This window comes from Erythrolamprus reginae, chromosome 6 (assembly GCF_031021105.1).
Source record: "Erythrolamprus reginae isolate rEryReg1 chromosome 6, rEryReg1.hap1, whole genome shotgun sequence".
NCBI classification, from domain to species: Eukaryota; Metazoa; Chordata; class Lepidosauria; order Squamata; family Dipsadidae; genus Erythrolamprus; species Erythrolamprus reginae.
Window position 1 is genome coordinate 60,262,168 of NC_091955.1, and position 22,804 is coordinate 60,284,971.

The following is a 22,804-nucleotide window of genomic DNA, read 5'->3' on the forward strand; positions in this document are numbered from 1 at the left end:
TGACACTATTTGTTCTAAACTTACCACATATTTCTTAATTACTTTCTTGTAATGGGACAGGCTGGGACAAGTAACAGGAGCTCACTCCATTACTCTGCCCTAGGGATTCGAACTGCCAAACTGATCAACAAGCTCAGTGAGCCACTGCAGCCCTAGATTCTTACATAAACTGCAAAAATATTTTTAAAAAACAATTGGTACATTGTACATTCAAAAACTAACATTAATGCAAACGAATGCCCTCTTCCATGGTAAAATACAATTGTGCCTCTCGTCTTTGATCTTCTCTTACATTCCTATTGTTTTGATCAAAAACTTACCTGCAAAGAGATGATGACCTCTCATATATTGAAGGTTTACAGGTCACCCAGGTGCCTACCTCAGGCTGATAAACAGATGGAGACTAGAAGAAGTAAGTCATTTATATTAATATTGAAGTATATTGTGCAAAGTTTCAACACATACATTATTAGGGTTGAAATAGGTTATGCAGAAGAATCAGGAAATATATCATGATTTATAGCATCTAAATATAATGTACTAAAAATAATGTATGATGTAATTAACAGTGCAATTTATTGGAAGTAATTGCTATTGAGTTAATGGGGCCTACTCCTATATAAATGCATATGGAATGGCAGTAAAAGGATGCACTGCAGTTTAAATCCAATTACTGTATACACTTATTCAGAAAATAGTCCAGTTTAACTCCATTTGACTGACTGGTACTATTGAAGAATAGAATAGAATAGAATTTTATTGGCCAAGTGTGATTGGACACACATGGAATTTGTCTTGGTGCATATGCTCTAAGTGTATATTAAAAAAAAGATACATTTGTCAAGAATCATGTGGTACAGCACTTAATGATTGTCATAGGGCTCAAACAAGCAATGAAGAAACAATCAATATTAATAAAAATCTTAGGATACAAGCAACAAGAAGCTTTGTCTAGATTTGTATTGTCAATGGCAGTAGGCAGATGTCAGTAAAGCTTAGGTTTTGATCACTCCCAGACTGACCAGTCTGTAGATCTCAATGCCCGTTCTGCACAAATCATTTTCCTAGCAAGTAAAAATGCACAGCTAATCATTAATAGGTCTGGGAAGATTTTTCTAACTTTACAGCCAGTCAGTCATACAGATAAAAACTGGTATCCTTGATTTCCCATTTCAAACCTTGTAGCTTCTGTTATTAATGCCAATGCAGGACATCACCTAAAACTAGTATTTCCAGGGACCAAAGCTCACATCCTAGTCTCTGGCTCAAAAAAACCCTTTATAGTTTATGAATTGCCCAACATAGCATAAGCACTTATGAACAAATTTAAACTACAGTATGTAAATTCTTCCTCCATAAATACCCTGCTGCAATTTTAAACAGCAAAGTGCAAGAAAGTGTTTGAAAGATGTACACAATAATGATGCAATAAGGATGCATACAAGGCTGAGTTCTGTGAAATGTGTATTGCAAGTATTCCCCAGTATGAATGCTGATGTTTCCTTCCAATAATTGCCAGTCAGCATGGCTTAAACTTCTCTTTGTTCCCTTGCTGCTTGCTCCTTTTGCAGTGTCACCCTAGTGGATGCCTTATTGATCTCTGTATGCAGATGGGTATTATAATGGTGCTAAAGCAGACTTGGAACAACTTCATGGAATTAGGCTATCCGTACGTATGTGCTTTAAAAAAATATACATATTAATGCCTGCATATTGTAACATGTACAGAATACCTCCTGGGCAATGTAACCTATTCATTCTGCTTTTGGAGATAACATTTTATTTATTGTGAAGAGATGTCAGATCCTTTATACCCGGGGTCCCCAACCTTTGGAGCTTGGTGGCCCAGCTGGTGGGGGAGAGGGGAACAGGGCTGTGCAAGCAGTGGGCTGGCATGTTTGTAGGTCGACTCATGCGAGAGGCCAACGCAGATGCACATGCAGCTTGACTCGTACCTGCAGTCCAGCCTGCCACTTGTGCTCATTGAGTTGTGTGTGCGCCAGCCCACCATTTGTGTGGTCGAGTTGCAAATAGGCTACGGCCCAATAGTGGGTCATGACCCTGGGGCTGGGGACACCTGTTCTATATAAATTGGAATAGTAATAATCAAAGGTTTCTGCATTGCCAAATTATTTGTTGTACTGTGTCATCCTGAAGTTTCAAAATCATCTTCTCTTTTTCATTCCTTAATATGTAGGCCAAACACTTTCTTGGTTTATTTGCATGTTCAAAGTTATTTTGTTTAAGGATGTTCAATTTATCCTCTAATTATCTAAGCACATAAATAATAAGTTTGGTTTAGAATGTTTAGCTTTGTAGGTGATTTCCTTAATTCTTCTTTACTTTTAATTTCTTGTAAGATCTCTCAGATTTTTCCCGGGCTTTCTTTTTCAGTTTGCTTGCATCCCATACTCTTTTTGTCTAAAGCTTTGTTTGAGTTTGGTCAAACAAGTCTGTTAATGCTGCAAAAATTTTCCTTGCGTTTCTGAAACTTGAAATTTCATGACTTTTCATCATTTCAGGGATTATCTCTATGAGAATTTTTTTTGGGGGGTGGGGGGTTTCTTTCTTGCTGAAAAACAAAAAGTCACACTTGTTGTGTTCCCGGGTCACCCTGACCTGGACCGAAAACTCTTCATTTGAAGTGCTTATGTTTGGTCAATTTGAATACTTTTTTCACTCGGAAAGTAGTCTGAACATTTCTGCACACAATGATATGAAAATGGAAATGAAAAAAGTTATTCTTATTGGTTTATTTTGCTGATAGAATGCGTCCCCCCCCCCCCCCGTTTTTGTGAAACATTTTTCAATTTATGGATAGTTTTGCTTGCAAAATGTGTTCAATTTTACTAAAGTTGATGTGGGATTGGTAGTTTGAACATTTCTGAATATAAGAAAAATATAAATGAACTGAAAGAAATGTTTCTTATTGGTTGTTTACAATCATAAATAAGCTCCCCCCCCCCTTGGCTGCTTGCAAACATTTTCACTATATTTACGCAGGCTTCAAATCCAAAATATTTTTAATATCTTATGCATTCATTTACTCAATTTAACATTGCTGATCATCAAAACAATATTTTTCAAGCTACCAATCCCACACCAACTTTAGTAAAATAGAATGCATTTTGCAGGCAAAATTATCAATAAACCTAAAAAAAAATCACAAACATGGGGGGGGGAGGCACATTTATGTGCAAAATAAACCAATAAGGATTATTTTTTTCAGTTCAATTTTCATTCCATTGTGTGCAGAAATGTTCAAACTTGTTTCCAGGTGAAAAAAAGCTTTCAAAAAGACCAAATATAAGTACCTAAAATGATCAATTTGCAGTCCGGGTCGAATAGACCCGGGAACATAAGATTAGGGAGTTTTCTCGGACAGAACAGCAAGGTTAACTTCTCTTTCATACCTTTACTATTCACCCTTTCTGTAATAAAGTTTCAGTAAGTGTCCATGTAAAGTTTGCTGATTTCTTTCTTAAAGTCAATTCAACTGAATTGTTATCAAAGAAAGCCTTTGAGGCCAGAATAACTAATTCTTTTGAAATTCTTATCATGTCTATTTTGAAAATGATTGGTGAAAAAAGGTGTATTCTCTAGAATTGCCGGTTTTTAAATCTGTAAACATTGACTAATGTTAAATTTTCTACGAGAAGCACTTTGGCAATTTTCCTATTAGGACACCAATTTTCGTATGGTAGACTTAACACTAGGTCCATCATATGTTTGTAGAAAGTATTTCTATTGTTCAGTGCATAAATTCTCAGCACAAAGGGTTTTGGGGGCATCTTTTTACCCTTACATATTTACCATCCTAAATATTTGTTATTAATTATGGCTTTATTGGGGGGGTTGATATATAGAACACTGCCATATTTTATTCTGCTGAGCTAAATTCATCTAAATTTTTATAAATTAAATATTTTACATCTTTTTTCTAATATATGTTTCCTGAAGACACATTATAACCTTTACTTTAATGTGATGAAATAACCTTTTTTGCCCTTTTTTTAGGAGAGTTGGCACCGCTTATGTTCCAGATTATGTATCTTATTACATAATTAATGTTTTTGGAAAATCCGTGTCTATGACCCTCATCATTTTTTCTTATTTCTTGCTGGTTAGAATAGAATAGAATGGAATTCTTTATTGGTCAAGTGGGATGTCTTCATCTGGGTCCTCCAAGTCTTCAACAATACTCATTTTGATGAAGTTCCATCAATGATAGAACTCTCTCAAACTATATGCCCATAGCAAGGATATGTTCTTATTCCATCCAGAGGAATTTTCAGCATCTCACCAGTATTTTCAATGGGAGCTAAGGGCCAAAGTGTCATCTTGCTGAGAAAAGGTTCAGCTTTAGACATTCACAGCTAGGTCCACCACATTGGAACTTTGCATTTTTGGCAATCAAATTAGTACATTGGTTATTCTAATTTTTATTTTATACTTTAAGATGCTTGTTTTAATTATACAGTATTTCTGTTTTGTGACTATTTTTATTGAGATTTTTTGAGAAAATGAGTAGTTTTATTTAAAAAACCAAATATGTGGCAAAAATAAAAATCTGAAATTTAAGCGATCTGAACAATATTCAGGAAATAGTATAAGAGCAGATTAGATGGACCATGAGGTCTTTTTCTGCTGTCAATCTTTTCTGTTTCTCTGTTTCTAATATCTAAAAATAATATTCACATATCCAGGATAATTCAAAACTGGTGGAACAGACGAAGACTGCGACAGGTGTATGGTTCACAGCAACAGCCAACTTTACCACAATGGGAAAAAGACTATAACTTGCTGCCTTTGAATGCCTATGGACTCTTTGATGAATACCTCGAAATGAGTATGAACAATTCTTTCTTTGTTGCCCGATTCTGGTGTTGATTATATAGTACCCATGATCTGATATAATGTGTTGGTTTTTTTAAATAAAAAATTCCAGAACACTTGCTTCCATGCCTCTAAGAGTAAATACTATGCCTCTTAGCCTTTCAAACTATAGCATTAGCATTGATAAAATGGGGATTCTGAAAGAAGAAACTGATTTTATTTTTGAGATGATAAAACACTGTATATTTTGATTTGTACTTTACCCTTTTAAGCAGCAATGTAGTCTGAAAATCTGTAGGGGTAGACTCTCTAGATCAGGGATAGGCAAAGTTGGGTTTTCTATGAGTTGTGGACTTCAACACCCAGAATTCCTGAGCCAAACATGCTAGCTCAGGAATTCTGGGAGTTGAAGTCTACATATCATAAAGAGCCAACTTTGCCTACCGCTGGTCTAGATGATTCCAATCTGTACAGAAAGAATATCTACTCTTATGAATCTGTCCTCATTAGTATTTAATGTTATGGGTTGCAAAATAAATGTTTATTTCTATATAGAAATCATGAGCTTTGTATTCATCCCTTATTCTGAATTTAGTTTTTAGCGTACACTTTTACTGGTCTTTGATCATACACAATATGCATAAAATATACCTGCCTAAATATGACATTTCTTCTCACTTTCCTTCTCAGTCCTCCAGTTTGGATTCACAACCATATTTGTAGCAGCTTTTCCACTTGCTCCACTTCTGGCTTTATTGAACAATATCATTGAAATACGCCTTGATGCATATAAATTTGTCACCCAGTGGAGACGGCCATTAGCTTCCAAAGCAAAAGATATTGGTAAACGGACTCTTTAATGGGTGTAAAGTGTTGGTGCAGATTGAAGTTTAAATTGGTAATCTAAGATCATCTAGTCTTCTTTTGGGATGTTTTTCAGATCCTGTTTCATCCAAGAAATGACAGGGTCCAATCTTACTTAGCTTTGTTTCAAGATCAGCCAAGATCAACTGCTAGTGGCTACTGGGATAATAAGTAGAATCATAACCCAAATGTGCCAGCTCATTACTGGTACAAATCCTTTCTTTAACAATATAGACTATTCAAACATACATATATCCTTCCAGAAATCGTGGTCACAGAATGACTTATTTCTGAGACAATTTTAGTCACCCATTTTCACATTAGGAAATAAAAAATGAAAAAGCAGTATCAGATGGTAAATAACGTAACAGATAGCCAATAAAGTATCAGGTAGCTAAAACCACAAACTATTTCATGCTTTCAAGAGACCATTTTTAATAAGCTTGCTATCTTGGACCTGGCCTTTTCCAATTCTCCCTTACTTGTAGCATTGAATTGTAATGATGTGAAAAATGTTTGAGGCAAAAAAACAAGAGTAGTTTCCAGTTATTACTATCCAAACCAAAATAAAGTATTTAGTCCATGTCTGGAATAGATAATCTATACTAGGCAGAAACTGGGAGGGTGAGGAGCCAAATGGGGATACAGTGGTGTAAAAGTGGGGGTGGCGAAAGAAAGATGTTGGAAAGGTTAGAAGATTGGTTGAACCAATCTTAAATTCATTAATTTAATTCCCTCAATGTCACATTTTATTAGCTTGCCTGTCTCTCAACCAGGGCCGCCATCAGGAATTTTGGGGCCCCATACAGCCTAAGTGTCTGCAACCCCCCCCCCCCCGCCATTTTAAAACTACTGCCCCCAAATCCCGTGCCATGCCCACCATGGCCACACACCCTGGGCAAGCCCTCCCCCGGCCCTCTGAGGTCAAACACAGCCCTGATGTGGCCCTCAATGAAATTGAGTTTGACACCCCTGGCCTAGAGGCTAAATCCTATGAACAAGGGCTAAGAGAACGAGTATGTTTAGCTCAACAAATAGAAAACTGAGGGGGAATATAATAGTAGTTTCCCAATCTTTAAAGGGCTGCCACAGAGCAGATGGCATTTATTTATTCTCCATGCCACCTGAAGGTAGTACAAGAAGCAACTTCACCAATAGGAAATGCAATAAAAAAGAAGGGAGATATATATATATATCTTTTTTATTAAAAGAAATTAATATATATCCCTTCTTTTTTATTAAAAGAAATTAATAATTAAAAAGCCAAAATCCATTACTATTAAAACTAAAACAACCAGCAAAACTATTAATAAAAACAGGTGAGGGCTGGGGGGGGGGGTTTCTGTTATTATTTAAGTGCTTTTACCATATGCTTTAAATCAAGAGTCACCTCTCTCTTTCCTGTCATTCTCTGCCTCAATCATTTTCTCATTTCTCTTTTTTCTCCCCTTTATTCTTTCATTTCTCTCTCTCTCTTCCTTCCACTCTTCTCTCTTTTTTCGTTCCTCTCATCTCTCTCTTTCTTTCTCTTTCTCTATCTTGCTTTTTTTTTTTGGCAAGAAAAACCTTGGCCGGCGGAGGAGAAAGAGAGGTGGATCGGGTGGGCGGGTGGATCATGCGGGGGGCAGTGTGAGTAGCCAGGGGCGCGAGGGGGCTAGAGGCGCGGGGGGCTGGGGGTGGCCGCGGCGTGCGTGCCCTTGGAAAATGGTGTGCGGGGCCGGGGGGGCATTTTGGGGTGCGCTGGCTAAGGCGTGCACAGCCTACAGCTACAGGGAACGCCCCAGCCGCCCAGGCCTCGTTCCCCAACACCGCCACCCCGAAGGGGCTCCTACCTTCGCCGAGTGCTTCAAGAGAGGGCCAATACTGCGCCTGTGTGAGCGAGGAGCTGGAGCTCGGCGTCGGCGCTGCTCACCGGGCACAAATTACTGCGGGCGCCAGGGGGCCGGCAAAACCATCCGGGCCCCTCCTATTTGTCAATTTGGCCGGGCCCCTGATGCCACTACCAGTAGTACCGCCCTATCAGCGGCCCTGCTCTCAACTTTTCAAAGACTCTTCCCTCTCTGCTTCCCCCTAGCTGCTATCAATGTCCTTCAAACTTTGTTATAAAGAAAGGAAAAGAAGGCACTGTAAAGATCAGGAGGCAAATTAATGCACAGCCTATGGGAAGGACAAAGAAAAACACTTACCCAGATTTTATCTTGGTTGAAACCCAAAACAACCAGAATATTGTGTTTCAGTTGTGCTGAGCCATAGCAATTCCAGAAATTCCGAAACAATATATACATGTCCATTTCACAAAACACATTTTGTGTTTCAAGCGTCTTAAATAGAAGAGTTGTGCTACCATCATTATAGATAATAATTATAGTCCAGTGTTAGAATATCATGATATACCAAGGTGGATCCCGTAAATCAGATTTCCTTTGGTGCTTTCCAGATTTATTGAGTTGTAAATGTCACACTCTGGGTGGTAATATTTTAGTTTTAATACATTTGTAGACACCATAGGAGAATAACCAACTTTGTGTATGGTAGCAAATTTTAATAAGAGTCTGGGAGCACCTTTTCCAATTAGCACATTTCAAAAACGTATTTATAAAATTTATCAATGGGTACTACCAGATTCTAATTTTTTAATTTATCTAATGGGGAAATCTTTGGTATTGACATTTTGTAGCTGTAGGTATGGTAGAGCTATCTAGAACTGGGCCATAAATAACGTTGATTAAAGTAGTGCATAAATGCTACAATTTAGCTAATGATTTCAGAAACTGAAACTAACATGCCTCTTCTTTTCTTAGGAATCTGGTATGGAATTCTTGAAGGCATTGGAATTCTTTCTGTCATCACAAATGCGTTTGTTATTGCTGTGACTTCAGATTTCATCCCACGGCTTGTTTATGCTTACAAATATGGACCATGTGCAGGTCAAGGAGAGGCCGGACAAAAGTAATTTTTTAAGAAATGTGCTACAAAATAATCTGAATCTCTTTTGCAGTTTCAGTTTTAAAACTTCATAGCAACATGTATAAGACTTCATTCAGTTTTCCATAAGTAGGACTATGAACTTTTTAATGAGATATTTACAGAGAAATATAATTGTTAAGCTTCTTCTTTGCATCCAAATTATTCTACTGTTTGACTCTACTGCAAAAATAATAAAAATAATTTGAAGGTCACTAAATCACCAAATGCAACCAGCTTATATTAGCTATTTATGGGGAAAGCAGACTTCAAAGCTTTATAGAAAGAACAAGTATTCTGATGCCAATAACTAATATATAGGTTTTTCAACAACCGCCCCGAGTCTTCGGAGAGGGGCGGCATACAAATCTAAGTAATAAAATAAATAAATAAATAAATAAACCATAAATGGCATATCTACGTCTGAATCAGAATAAGCTAGGCAGCATTTGTTTCATTAACCAAATAGAAACATAGAAGACTGACGGCAGAAAAAGATTTCATGGTCCATCTAGTCTGCCCTTATACTATTTCCTGTATTTTATCTTACAATGGATATATGTTTATCCCAGGCAGGTTTAAATTCAGTTACTGTGGATTTACCCAACCATGTCTGCTGGAAGTTTGTTCCAAGGGTCTACTACTCTTTCAGTAAAATAATATTTTCTCATGTTGCTTTTGATCTTTCCCCCAACTAACTTCAGATTGTGTCCCCTTGTTCTTGTGTTCACTTTCCTATTAAAAACACTTCCCTCTTGAACCTTATTTAACCCTTTAACATATTTAAATGTTTCAATCACATCCCCCCTTTGTTTTCTGTCCTCCAGACTATACACATTGAGTTTATTAAGTCTTTCCTGATACGTTTTATGCTTAAGACCTTCCACCATTCTTGTAGCCCGTCTTTGGACCTGTTCAATTTTGTCAATATCTTTTTGTAGGTGAGGTCTTCAGAACTGAACACAGTATTCCAAATGTGGTCTCACCAGCGCTTTATATAGCAGGATCACAATCTCCCTCTTCCTGCTTGTTATACCTCTAGCTATGCAGTCAAGCATCCTACTTGCTTTTCCTACCGCCCGACCACACTGCTCACCCATTTTTAGACTGTCAGAAATCACTACCCCTAAATCCTTCTCTTCTGAAGTTTTTGCTAACACAGAACTGCCAATACAATACTCAGATTGAGGATTCCTTTTCCCCAAGTGCATTATTTTACATTTGGAAACATTAAACTGCAGTTTCCATTGCTTTGACTATTTATCTACTAAAGCTAAATCCTTTACCATATTACAGACGCCTCCAGGAATATCAACCCTTTTGCACACTTTAGAGTCATCGGCAAATAGGCAAACCTTCCCTACCAAACCTTCTCCTATGTCACTCACAAACATATTAAAAAGAATAGGACCCAGAACATACCGTTGTGGCACACCGCTTGTAACCTGTCTCTGCTCAGAATACTCACCATTAACAATAACTCTCTGATGTCTACGCTTCAGCCAGCTGCAAATCCACTGAACTATCCAGGGATTAAGTCACTAATTTATCTATCAGCTCTTTATGTGGAACCATATCAAAGGCTTTGCTGAAGTCCAGATAGGAAATATCCACGGCACCACCTTCATCCAACACCTTTGTGACAGATTAAACAACACATTTTATAAGAAAGTCAATAAAGTTATTCATTTAATCCAGCATAAGTGACCAGTAGAAAGTGCTTAAACTCCGTTCCAATTGTAGCTGTAAACCAATCACTAGAAAAGATTGCCGACTGCTGTTTCCGGGGGCTTTTTCAAAGCTGCCCCTCTTCCTATGATGGGCTCTCCTGAGCTTGAGTTGTTTGTTTCCCGTTTCCGTTCAGAAAGGGGCTTTACTAGGAGTGGCAATTTTGTTCTTTAAATCTTGGAAATAATGATGTCTTATGTAGCTAATGATGTGATCATATTCTATATCTGAGGACAAATGAAGGTAATTCTAAGACAAGGCAATTCTACAATATCATCATTTGTCTTTAATGACATTTCATTGTTATATGTTATTTTTTTCCCTAGGATTAGTAAACTGATTTGAAGTTTTAAAAATTCATATCTGTGTTGAGCCAATTGAAGTTGAAAATACAAAAACATCAGCATGAGAGAAGTATATATTTAGCATATTGACAGATAAATATTTAACTAAGATCTATTATAATAGTTTGAAAATGAAAAGTATTATTTAGGAAGAATATAGTAACATTTACAATATTACTATGTTGGATCAATATACAGTGATCCCCCGAGTTTCGCGATCCCGATCATTGCGAAACGCTATATCGCGATTTTTACACACCCGATGACGTCACTCCCTTCCTTTCTCATCTTTCTTTCTCTCTCTCTTTCTCTATCTTGCTTCTTCCTCTCTCACACTCTCTCATCTCTTTCTTTCCTTCTCTCTCTTTCTCTATCTCTCCCCCTCTTGCTCTCGAGCGGCAAGCGAGCAGCCGGGCGGGCGGGCGAACGGGCAAGCGGCAAGTGAGCGGCCGGGCGAGCGGGTGATGGGCAAGCGGCAAGCGGCAAGCGATCTTGGGGTTTCCCCTTTGCCTGGGCGGCGGGAAGACCCAGGGAAGGTTCCTTCGGCCGCCCAACAGCTGATCTGCTCCGCAGCGCGGCAGCAGCGAGGAGCCGAAGATGGGGTTTCCCCGTTGCCTGGGCAACGGGGAAACCCCATCTTCGTCTCCTCGCTGCTGCCGCGCTGCGGAGCAGATCAGATGTTGGGCGGCCGAAGGAACCTTCCCTGGGTCTTCCCCGGGTCTTCCCCGCCGCCCACACGCAAACTCCACCATCTGCGCATGTGCGGCCATGGAAAAAGGGGCGCGCATGCGCAGATGGTGTTTTTACTTCCGCACCACTACATCCCGAAATATCGATTATTGCGAGGGGTCTTGGAACGGAATCCTTGCGATAATCGGGGGATCACTGTACTTCATTTTGTGTATCCTATTCACTACATCCCACTCATTTCAACTGAAATCTGTACTAAAGTTAACTTTATTAAGATTCTCTTGAGCCCAGTGAATATTTTCTAATTTTAATTTTGTTAAGTTTATTCTTCATTCCAACTGAAAATGTGAAAAAAAGTATATTTTCCTTATAGCCCTTTGACTCAGGATTAAAAACAAATTAACTAAAAATTGGTCAGTGACCAAAACCAAGTATATTCACTTACTGGGATTTATTTTAAAATAATTGTATATAACATGTGATTGCAGAAGAAATATTTTAATTGAGAATCAGTGTTTATTTCTTGAAATTATGAAACAAAAAACCCCCTAAGTGTTTTTAATAGGAAAGTGAACACAAGAACAAGGGGACACAATCTGAAGTTAGTTGGGGGAAAGATCAAAAGCAACATGAGAAAATATTATTTTACTGAAAGAGTAGTAGTAGATCCTTGGAACAAACTTCCAGCAGACATGGTAGATAAATCCACAGTAACTGAATTTAAACATGCCTGGGATAAACATATATACATCCTAAGATAAAATACAGAAAATAGTATAAGGGCAGACTAGATGGACCAGGTGGTCTTTTTCTCCCGTCAGACTTCTATGTTTCTATGTTTCTAAGGCCTTAAAAAAACTGAATAGTTTTGTATTTTTTCTAGATAATAAAATCCTCGGTATATTCTTATTTCAATATACAAATAATCAGGCTAATGCTTTAGGAGAGATGTTTACTCTTATTTTCCCAATTGTAAATTATTAGAAGCTTGGCAGATAATTTCTGCATTATTTTTGTCAATCCAGAATTAAATCCAACAGTTCTTCCTAGGATGTTCAATGATTTAAACAATATGGACCTGATTTTTTTGTGAGTACTTATTACAGAATCTGGTGTAAGAAGGCTGACTTCTGTTGGATTTCTACGTGATTTATGGTTTTAAGTGATCTTCGCTTCATACAGCAGAGACTCTTCATAGCAGATCCATGTTTCAATATATATTGGGGTACAAATACAATAACTCCAATATAAATCTTATGCTTTTATTTTTTCTTCTCATTGAACTGGTTTCAAATTTACACAAATAAACAACTTGACAGTATAACTATATGTCTCTATACATCTGCTCTGCATGATGCAGATTCACCAACAGTCAGCATACTAATCCCTAAGAATTCTATCTTCCAACTGCCAAAACTGACCACAGCCCAGTATGCAAATTAACTCTCTCTCTACATTCCACCCCCTTTTTCCATGCTATATGCTAACATACCCCGGCTGAAATAATTTACATTTGTTTGTTTTTTCAAACTAAAACAATATAAATTCATTTCTTATTTCATTTGCATGGAAAAAACATTATTTATTTACATTTTCTTTACTGCTAGTAAATCCATCAAGTTTCTATGTCTGTCATTTGATAATGGGTTTGTAAATATATCAGCTAGCGTATTTTCTGTTGGCACATATTCTAAGACAATTTCTTTCTTAAACACCATATCTTTTACATGAAAATAGCGAATATCAATATGCTTAGTTCTATTCTTAACCTTTTCTGTTGTGATTCTTTTTAAACAAGCTTGGTTATCTTCATATATTTTCACTATTTAACTTGCATTTACACCTGCATCTTTCAATAACTGTTTAATCCATATTGAATGATTACAAGCCTCTGACAATGCTATACATTCAGCTTCCATTGTGCTGATACTTACCAAAGTTTGTTTTCGAGATATCCAATCAATTGTACATTTTCCATATTGCACAACTATTCCTGTTATTTTCTATCCGATATGTCTTGAGCAAATGAAGCATCAGCCCATATTTTCAATTCATCGTCATTTGGCTCAATTATCAATTTATGGTCCATTGTTCCTTTTAAATATTTACATAGTTTCTTAGCAATATTCCAGTTATGCTCTGTTGGTCTAGTTACATGCCTGCTAAGAATACCAACACTAGCACTAATATCAGGTCTTGAAACTCCAGCCAAATACATTAGTTTCCCTATGGTGTTTCTATACAAATCTTGCTGCAAAAAAATTCACTCTTATCTATGTGATTTGTATATTCAGTTGACATAGGCGCATTTGATATATTTGCCTCTTCCATATTGCATTCTTGCAACAATTATTTTATCTTATTTTCCTGTGATATAAAATATCCTTTATCTGTTTTTTTCTATTACCATCCCTAAGTAATGAGAAACATTTCCTAACTCGACCAGTTCGAAATTCTTCTTTAACATCTTGATGAAATCTTCATAAATTCCTTCACTATATATCATTTACAAAGACAATTACTTTAGTATCTCTTATCCCCTTTTCTTTGGTATATAAACAAACATCTGCTTTGCTTGCTGTAAAACCCATTCTTGTCAACACTTTATTATTCCAGTTGCGAACTGATTGCTTCAGTCCATAAATGGATTTTTCCAGCTTACATACCAAACTATTATCCTTACAAAAACCAGGAGGTTGTAACATGTAGATCTCTTCTTCTATATCTCCATAAAGAAATACATTTTTTATATCTACTGTATGTGTTTTACTGCCTTATTTTCCTTTGCTGCTATGGCAATACATAATCTTACTGTTGAATGTCTGCATGTGGGACTAAATATTTCATTATAATCAATCCCTTATTTTTGATTATATTCCAATGCTACTAGCCTAGCTTTATACCTCATTGTTGCCTTCTCCATTATATTTGGCATTAAACACCCATTTGCAACCAATTGGCTTCTTCTGGTAGTTTTACCAATTTGCAAGTTCCATTTTTTTCCAATGAATCAATTTTTTCTGAAGCTTTCTCCATCTTCTTGCCTCTTCATTTGGCATTTTGTTTACTTCTTCCCAATTTTGTGGTTCTTTTACTAACATTACTCTAGCCTTATTCTCCTTTTTAATTTCAGCTACTTCCTGTGTTTCTTTTTCCTTACTGGTTTCTAACTTTATTTTCTTTCTCATTTTTATTTCTCAACCACACATGGTCTCTCCCTATGTCTTCTTCAAATATTACACTCCTAGACACTACTACCCTATCCTCATTTTCTATATAAATTCCGTATGCATGGCTATTCTCCAATGCACTCGCAAGGGAGAGTCCAATGTGGGTAATTCTCTAGTCTGATTGGTAGGGACTGAGTTTAATTTAAATATTAGGAAGGTACCACCCCCTGGCCCCTCAGTCAAAAAAACTCAGTCGCAGTAAAGGGACTTAGAGTTTTTTTCCTCTTAAGCATTCTGTTGTCTTAAATGAAATTTTATTGTATTAAATAACTTTTTTGTTCTTTCTCCTTATTAACAGGTAAGAAGAGTCTTCATAGTAACTTACTTTAGAGCAGCATAAGGGGGACACTCTCCGGAGGTCCTCCCCCTATAGACCCTCATTCAGTCATAATGTTACTTCTTCTATTATATAAAGAATTTATCTGAAAAGGGAGTGAGCCAAAGGGTTGCTGACCTCCGCAGTCTCCCTGGTTGTTTAAAAGAGCGGTTGACTTCGGAGGGGTCCGCCCCCTCTGAGGAACATACCCAATCTGTTGGCTGGCGAGGACTCGAGTCGCATTCAACAGCTACATGTGGAGATTGCTGGCCATTCACGAGAAGGAAGATCACGGCATTAATTCCAAAAACAAAAAGGAAGAAACTTCGTATTTAGTGGGGCCTCAGATCAGGCAGGAAGCCTGAGCAGTGCTCAGCCAGTCATGGTTGCTATGGAAACCGGGACAAGACACAACAGCCACCATTTTGAAATAGGGTGGAGATACCAGGGTCACCATGGCGACGGTTACGGTCGCCATTTTGGGCAACTAAGGAGTTTTATTTAACCAATGAGTTGCTGCTTGGGCCTTAGCAACACGCATGCCCAGTAAGCCCTTGCCTGTCATTTTGCCTGCTCGAGCGAGACAGAGTGTGAAGCAATAAATTTACAGTTAATCTTCAAATGTGAGTTAAAAGGTGGATAATTATGGCAGAGCCAAACGTCCTAGGGGTAGATGGGTCTGCTACACCTAAACCCAGTACCCCAAAAGAGAAGACCCAATCAGAGAAGGGAAAAGGCAAATCCTCTCAGACTTCCTCCCTCAGAGAAGCTGAGAAGATAATAAAAGCACTAGAAAAGCAATTGGAAGCAACCCAAAGACAGTTACTGCCCACAGTTGTCACAAATGCAGGAACCATTATCCCACCGGCCTCCCCCTTAATCAATTTAGGGGTAGTAGGCTCAGCAACAGAGAGGGACTGGTCCCCTGAGAGGACTATACAACAATCCACAGTCTTCGAAGCTGAGCCACTTAAACAGACACCAGTTTGGCCCTCCTATCCACCAACTACTCAGATGGCCCAACCATCACAGTATGGGCAGTTGCCAGGTACAACATTCACGCCTTCTGCTGCAGGGTTTCGTGATACACAAGACACATGGCAGAATATGCCCCCAGCATTGCAAGATCTCATAGCCAATGCTTACTCACAGGGCATAGCAACGGGGGTTCAACATTATACCCCATCAGTAACTCCTGATTCTTCTCTTCTATAGCTTTGGAAGTTTTCTATATTCTTGGTACTCTGTTTCCCTGAACATTGTCCAATAAGATGTTTGTCAGACCCACATCTGAAGCATCTTTTCTTCTTCATCTTTAATGCTTTATCCACATTATTCTCAGCTAATATGGTGCTTCCACTGTCACCCCCTGCTGATGTTTTAGTTCTTTTATTGTATTCTTCTATCAATTTACTTGTCACGTTTTCTACAGTTATGTGTTCATTTGGCAAGTTTTCAGGAATACTGACTATAGTTGAGTAGCTATTTTCCACTGAACTTAGCATCACTGCAACTTGTTCCTCTTCATCTATTTGTGCATTATTCTTTCTCAGCTCACACACAGTTTTTCAATTTTGTCTAGGTGATTTATCATGCTTGTGCCAAGTTTCATCTTCATTTAATACAACATCCTCCTCAGAAACAGCTTCTTGCTTACTGATGGCCTAGCAAATAAATTTTCAAGTGTTTTCCAAATTAATTTTGCTGTTCGTATATCTTGAATTCTGAACAACATTGAATCTTCTATATTCATAACCAGCAACAATTTCTCTACTGTACTGCCTTCTGCCTTCACATTCTTCTTGATCTTGCTCAATAAGATACCATAAATCTTCAGACTCCAATAATAACTTCACTTTTATACACCATGAACTGTAATTTTTTTCATTCAGTTTGCTGATTAGTGGCTTTTGTATCATATCCCCAGCCGTTTTGATAAATCTTCAGAGAAAATTTGCACTTTTCATTACTGTGCCTTTAAATTTTGTCCTCACACTGCCAACTGTCACAGAAATTCCAGCTACTGCAATTAACACCACCAACTGCTACAGCCTGACCACAGGCCAGTATGCAAATTAGCTCTCTCTCAACATTCTATGCTCTTTTTCCATGCTATATGCTAACAGCTTCTAAGTAAAATCATTCTTTCTTTATAGGTGTATGGTTGGCTATGTTAATGCAAGTTTATCACTATTTCTGGTGTCTGATTTTGAACACCGTTCAGAGCCATCATCAAATGGAAGTGAGCTTTCTGATGCATCTTTAAAATATTGCAGGTAAAGAAATATGTGTGAAAATGATGCATGTTTATCACATTTTTTCTGCTCTACCATCATTATTTTTAGTCAAAACAGTAAATATCTTTTAAAAAAATTAACATTGACATAAAGCAGTGTTTCCCAACCTTGGCAACTTGATATCTGGACTTCAACTCCCAGAATTCCCCAGCCAGCATTCGCTGGCTGGGGAATTCTGGGAGTTGAAGTCCAAATATCTTCAAGTTGCCAAGGTTGGGAAACACTCACATAAAGCACAGGTGTCAAACGTGGGCAAAGGCTTCAAGACAGACTTAATATCATAATAGTGTTGATATACATACATTCAGTCAATGCTTTAATAGACAAAATTTATCTCTTTTTTTGTTTTTGCTTGTCCTTTCAGGTACAGAGACTACCGTGATCCCCCTCATTCTCCAGAGCCCTATGGTTACACACTACAGTTCTGGCATGTCTTAGCCGCACGGTTGGCATTTATTATTGTTTTTGAGGTAAGTTTCAGTTTGGCAGCCTTCCAAATGTAAAACTTAAAAATGATTGAACCTGCCACTTAGTTGTGCAATTTCAAGGTATAAAATGCTGATACTATTATCACTGGGTAGGCTGATCCTCAGTGAACAGCTACGGAAATTTTTACTACCACACTGTGGCCGTGGCTTATGCTGGACGCCCTGCATTTTCTTCCAACCCCTTTCAGTGCAAATTGGGTGCTCTGGGGTGGAGCTCAATTTTTGCTACCCACTGCATCCCCTCCCCCCTCCTCGAGAGTAGCCCCACCCCTGCTGATCCTATATAATAAATTATGGTTTCCTAATAGTGACTTGTGCTCAATTTCTTTCTCTTTCAATATTTATTGAAAGGTTGGTGAATTTTTTTCCCCACTATTCATATAAATTCACAGTATAAGATCTATTAATTCAAAATAGCTATTGTTTGTATGTAGGATGGCTTAGTACCATGGATGCAGATAATTCACTAAATGTAAACATATTAAAATTCAATTTAAATAGTACTCAAACTTAAAAAAACAAATTTCTTAAATGTATCTGGATTGTTTCCTCCTATCTATTTCTTTATTGTAGTGAGCTAAATAAATTGACACTAGTAAGTTCAGTTAGCAATTAACATTGCTATTTGAATACTATAAGGAATAGATTGTTCTTGCTCTCTTTGGGATGTGAAGATGTTAATTGAAATGAAGTGATTCTTTTAAAAAAGAAAATACAGAAATATAAACAATTGTATTTTCCCCATTGCTAATAATAATAAAGATTAATATATAAGTGTTTGTGTTTTTATGCTAATAAACTCACTTGCTGTTAAAACTTTCTTTACAGCACCTAGTGTTTTTCATAAAACACTTGATTTCTTATTTAATCCCAGATCTTCCTAAAGATCTAAGGGATCGTATGAGAAGAGAAAAATATCTGATTCAGGAAATGATGTATGAAGCCGAACTTGAGCGCCTCCAAAAAGAACAAAAGGAGAGGAAGAAAAATGGAAAATCTTATCACAAGGAATGGCCATAACTAATGGAGTGAGCATTTTTAAATACAGGTGTAAAGTACCGGTAAATTCTCCAGTAGACTATAATTTTTCAAATAAATCAAAAGTTCAGATAAGTATTTTATGAGGACATTGAACAGGGGTACTGAATACAAATCAGTAACCTGCACGTTTTCCACAGTGTATTTTCATTAAAGGATACTGTATAGCATACTTATATCCAGCTATGGATAGGATTTAGCAATATATTTTTCAGAGATGTGCAAAGTCTCAGTAGAAGGCGGTTGATGTTCCTTGAAGCATTAAAGTGGCTCTGTTCTGCAAAAGGATAAGCATACTAAAGGTAATCCTTTTTTTAAAAAAAAAATAGAGAATGCCTAACTATCCAAAGTTATAATGTAAAAAGTAAGTATATGACCAATCCTTGCATTTATGACATTTGCAGATTTGTAAAGCACAGGAATGCCGAAACATAAGCAATGTTGTAGTTTTACTTAACAACTGCTTTGCGCTTAACTACTGATTGGCTGGTGCCAATTATATTACTAAACAAGAAATACCTGTCCTTTGAATACTTTTTACTGGCTGCCTGTCCACCATGTGTACATGCCCAGGCCACACGTCTGCTGGATACATATGTAGGCACACACACAGGTAGTCATTTAAAATCTTTGAAACAGTTGTAGTGTTTTTCTAGAGAAAGTGGATTCTTTAATATTTCAAGGATGGTTTTCCCCCCAACATTACTTCATGTGGTTCCAGGATAGCATCTTTCTTCTCTTGGCATGTATGTCATCTTTCTTCCAATATGTTTTGGGTCTGGAAATATGACCAACTCACCCTGTTTACCATGCATACATGGACCTTCTCTACGAAAAATAGAGAGGAAGAGGGGAATGGCATGCATACTCATTAGTATCTGATACCTACCTCCAAGATACTTATTTGCAATCTGATTATGTCTCCTAGGCTGCCAAAAAAAGAAAAGAAAAAGCTAGAAGAAAAAAAACTAGAGAAATATATATTGCATTAACTATTATAATCATAGTACAAGGATAGGACAATCAGGATTAGTTACATGAATATACATTTAATATATTGATGCTGCTCAAGCCTGGGGACAAGTTATACATTTTCAAGGTTCACTTCATTTAGATTAAGGAAACCATGCAGTATTCTGACAATCTGAAATAATGTTTTTATATTGTGTTTCTCATGTCTGCAAGTAGCAGACATATATTTTCCTTTTTGTCTTTCCTTAAGAACACTGTCTTCAGGAAAGTGGAAATGATGCAGCGTCAATTCATGGGCAATTTTAAAATAGCAAATGGGGCAAAGCATTTCAAGGAGTTTATTATTTGGAATAATGTGGCAGCCTAATTAGTTTTGAAACTAGAAAAAAAAAGTCTAACATACAAACAAACAAATAAATCTAACATATACACCCTGGATCATTTTTTAGCCTTGAATTTTAGCCTTGAATTTCTCTTTTCTATGTTACGTTTCATCTGACATTTTTTAGTTTGGAAATATATATCTATATAACATTATCACTGATTAATGTAATATATGTTAGCAAAGCATATTACAGTAGCATTTTTTACTGTTATGTACATTTTGCATTGCAATTTTTAAAGGAAATACTATATAAATCATTGATGAATATGTATTGTATATATTGTTTATTTGTAAATACCAGACAATAACATCAAAATCAATTTTACACACTTATAGAATATCATTATCATAAAGCTATATTTAGCATTCCTACAATTATATAATAAATTTTAAAACATGTTATGAATTAAATTTTTGCTTTTGTGTTTATTTTTCAAAGAATAAAAACATATTTATGCAAGTCTGTTATGATTTTGTCTTTTAAAATGTATTACTCATTTAAATCCACATTATATTAAGAAATTGGTTGCTCTCAAAAGTAGAATAATTATCAGGTACCCATTCTTTGGCACCATAAATAATTCCCCAAGTGAGCACAACCACAGTGTTTTCTTATAATCTGGTGGTCATTCCAGCATGTCTTTCCAGAGTGAATCTTCCAGGCTTTGACATGTGTTGTTTGTCTTTTGGTGATTTTAAAAAAATGTAATTGCAATAGTTATTGACAGATTTATGGTACTTAATTTTTCTCCTATTAATTTCATTGTTTATGTACTATTTATAAGAATGGTATATTTTGTTTACTATTCCTTTTCTAGAATAAAATAGAATTCTTTACTGGCCAAGTGTGGTTGGACACTCAAGGAATTTATTTTTTGTGCATTTTCTCTCAATGTACATAAAACAAAATATACATTTGTTAAGAATCATGAGGTACAACACTTAATGATTGTCATAGGGGTCAAATAAACAAGTTACAGTTATACAGTCATAAATGGAAGGAGAGGGGTGATAGGAATGATGAGAAAAAACTAGCAGTAATGGTAGTGCAGACTTAAATAGTTAAATAGTTTGACGGTGTTGAGAAGATTATTTGTTTAGCAGAGTGATGGCGTTCGAGGAAAAATGTTCTTGTGTCTTAATGTGCAGTGCTCTATAGCAGAGGTCCCCAACCTTTTTTGCACCAGGGACCGGCTTTAAGCTAGACCAGTTTTCCATGGCCCGGTGGGGGGGGGGGGAGCTAGCTGTCAGCGGCGCCGTAAAAGGGGCGATCAAGAGAGGAATGGGTGAATGAATGGACGGAGGGTGGGAAGGAAGGAAGGAAAGAGGGAAGGGACAGGAACAGAAGAAGGGTGCAAAGGAAGCAAGGAAAGGTGTGAAAGGGGAGAGTAAGAGAGGAAGGAGTGAAAGAAGGGAATGAGGGAGGAAAGAAGGGAGGAAGGAAAAGGAAAGCAAGAAATGGAGGGAGGAAAGGAAGGAAGGAAAGAAAGAAAGAAGGGGGGAAGGGACAGGAACAGAGGAAGGAAGCAAGGAAACTTATGAAAGGGGAGAGTAAGGGAAGAAGGTAGGAAGGAGAAAGAAAAGAAGAAATAGAGGAAGGGAAGGTAAAAGAGAGAAAGAAAAAGAGCAAGAAAGAAAGAAAGAAAGAGAAAGAAAGAAAGAAAGAAAGGCAACTTCAAAGGCTCACTGAGCATCTCTCACTCTCTCTCTCTTTCTATCCCTCTTTCTTTCTTTCTCTTCCTTTCTCTCTCTCCTCTTCCTTTATCTCCTCTCTCTCTCCCTCTCTCTTTCTCTCCCCCCTCTCCCTCTCTCTTTCTCTCTCTCCCTCTCTTGCTATCTCTCCCCCCTTTCCCTCTCTCTTTCTCTCTCTCCCTCTCTTGCTATCTCTCCCCCCTCTCCCTCTCTCTTTCTCCCTCTTTCTCTCTCTCCCCCTCTTTCTCTCTCTTCTTCTCACTTTCTCTCTCTTGTTTTCTTTCTGTCTCTTTTGCTTTCTCTCTCTCTCACTCTTTCTTGTTTTCTTTCTCACGCTCTTTCTCTCTCTTGTTCTCTCTCTTGCTATCTTTCTCCCCCCCTTTCTCTCACTCTCTCTTTCTCACTTTCTCTCTATCTTGCTGTCTGTTGCTATCACTCACTCTCGTTCTCCGTTCTTCTCAGCGGTGACGCGCGCACGCCCTGCCCGCCTCACCTTTGCGAGAGCACTTTCGCCCCGGGCTCTCAGCAAGGGGGTTTGCAGGAGAGGTGGGGCCGGCGAAGGTGATATTCAATGTCGGGGGCGCACAGGCGGTTGCACGCGCTCCCTATCTCCCTGCTAGCCCACTTGGAATATTCAAAATAAGAAAAGCCTTCGCCGGCAAAGGTTTTTCTTATTTTGAATACTCCGAGTGGGCTAGCAGGGAGATAGGGAGCGCGTGCAACCGCCCGTGCGCCCCTGACATTGAAGACCTCCGCTGAGAAAAGCCTTTGCCGGCATTTCCTCTCGGCGTCAAGGAGGCGCAGCGGCGGGCGGAGAGAGGGAAGGGGGGGGGCAGCGGCATCCCTCCTGGCCTTGGCGGGCCGCCCGACCCTCCCCACCTCCTGCAAACGCGGCGGGCGGCGGGGGGAGAGCGAGGAGCCGGTTCCGGCGGGCGCGGGGCTTGGCTGGCTGGCGGGGGG

The 22,804-nt window shown here is 37.9% G+C and overlaps 1 protein-coding gene across 1 annotated transcript in view; it reads left to right on the top strand.

The window, feature by feature from the left end:
- ANO4 (anoctamin 4) overlaps positions 1–20,558 on the top strand; it is a 92,121-nt gene extending 71,563 nt beyond the window's left edge. The window contains exons 22-29 of the mRNA XM_070754788.1: positions 355–412; positions 1,572–1,669; positions 4,707–4,849; positions 5,527–5,679; positions 8,502–8,649; positions 17,129–17,248; positions 17,634–17,739; positions 18,586–20,558. Of these exons, the coding sequence (XP_070610889.1) occupies positions 355–412; positions 1,572–1,669; positions 4,707–4,849; positions 5,527–5,679; positions 8,502–8,649; positions 17,129–17,248; positions 17,634–17,739; positions 18,586–18,777 (1,018 nt within the window). The 3' untranslated portion in view covers positions 18,778–20,558. The remainder of the gene's footprint in view (positions 1–354; positions 413–1,571; positions 1,670–4,706; positions 4,850–5,526; positions 5,680–8,501; positions 8,650–17,128; positions 17,249–17,633; positions 17,740–18,585) is intronic.
- Positions 20,559–22,804: the final 2,246 nt, after the last annotated feature.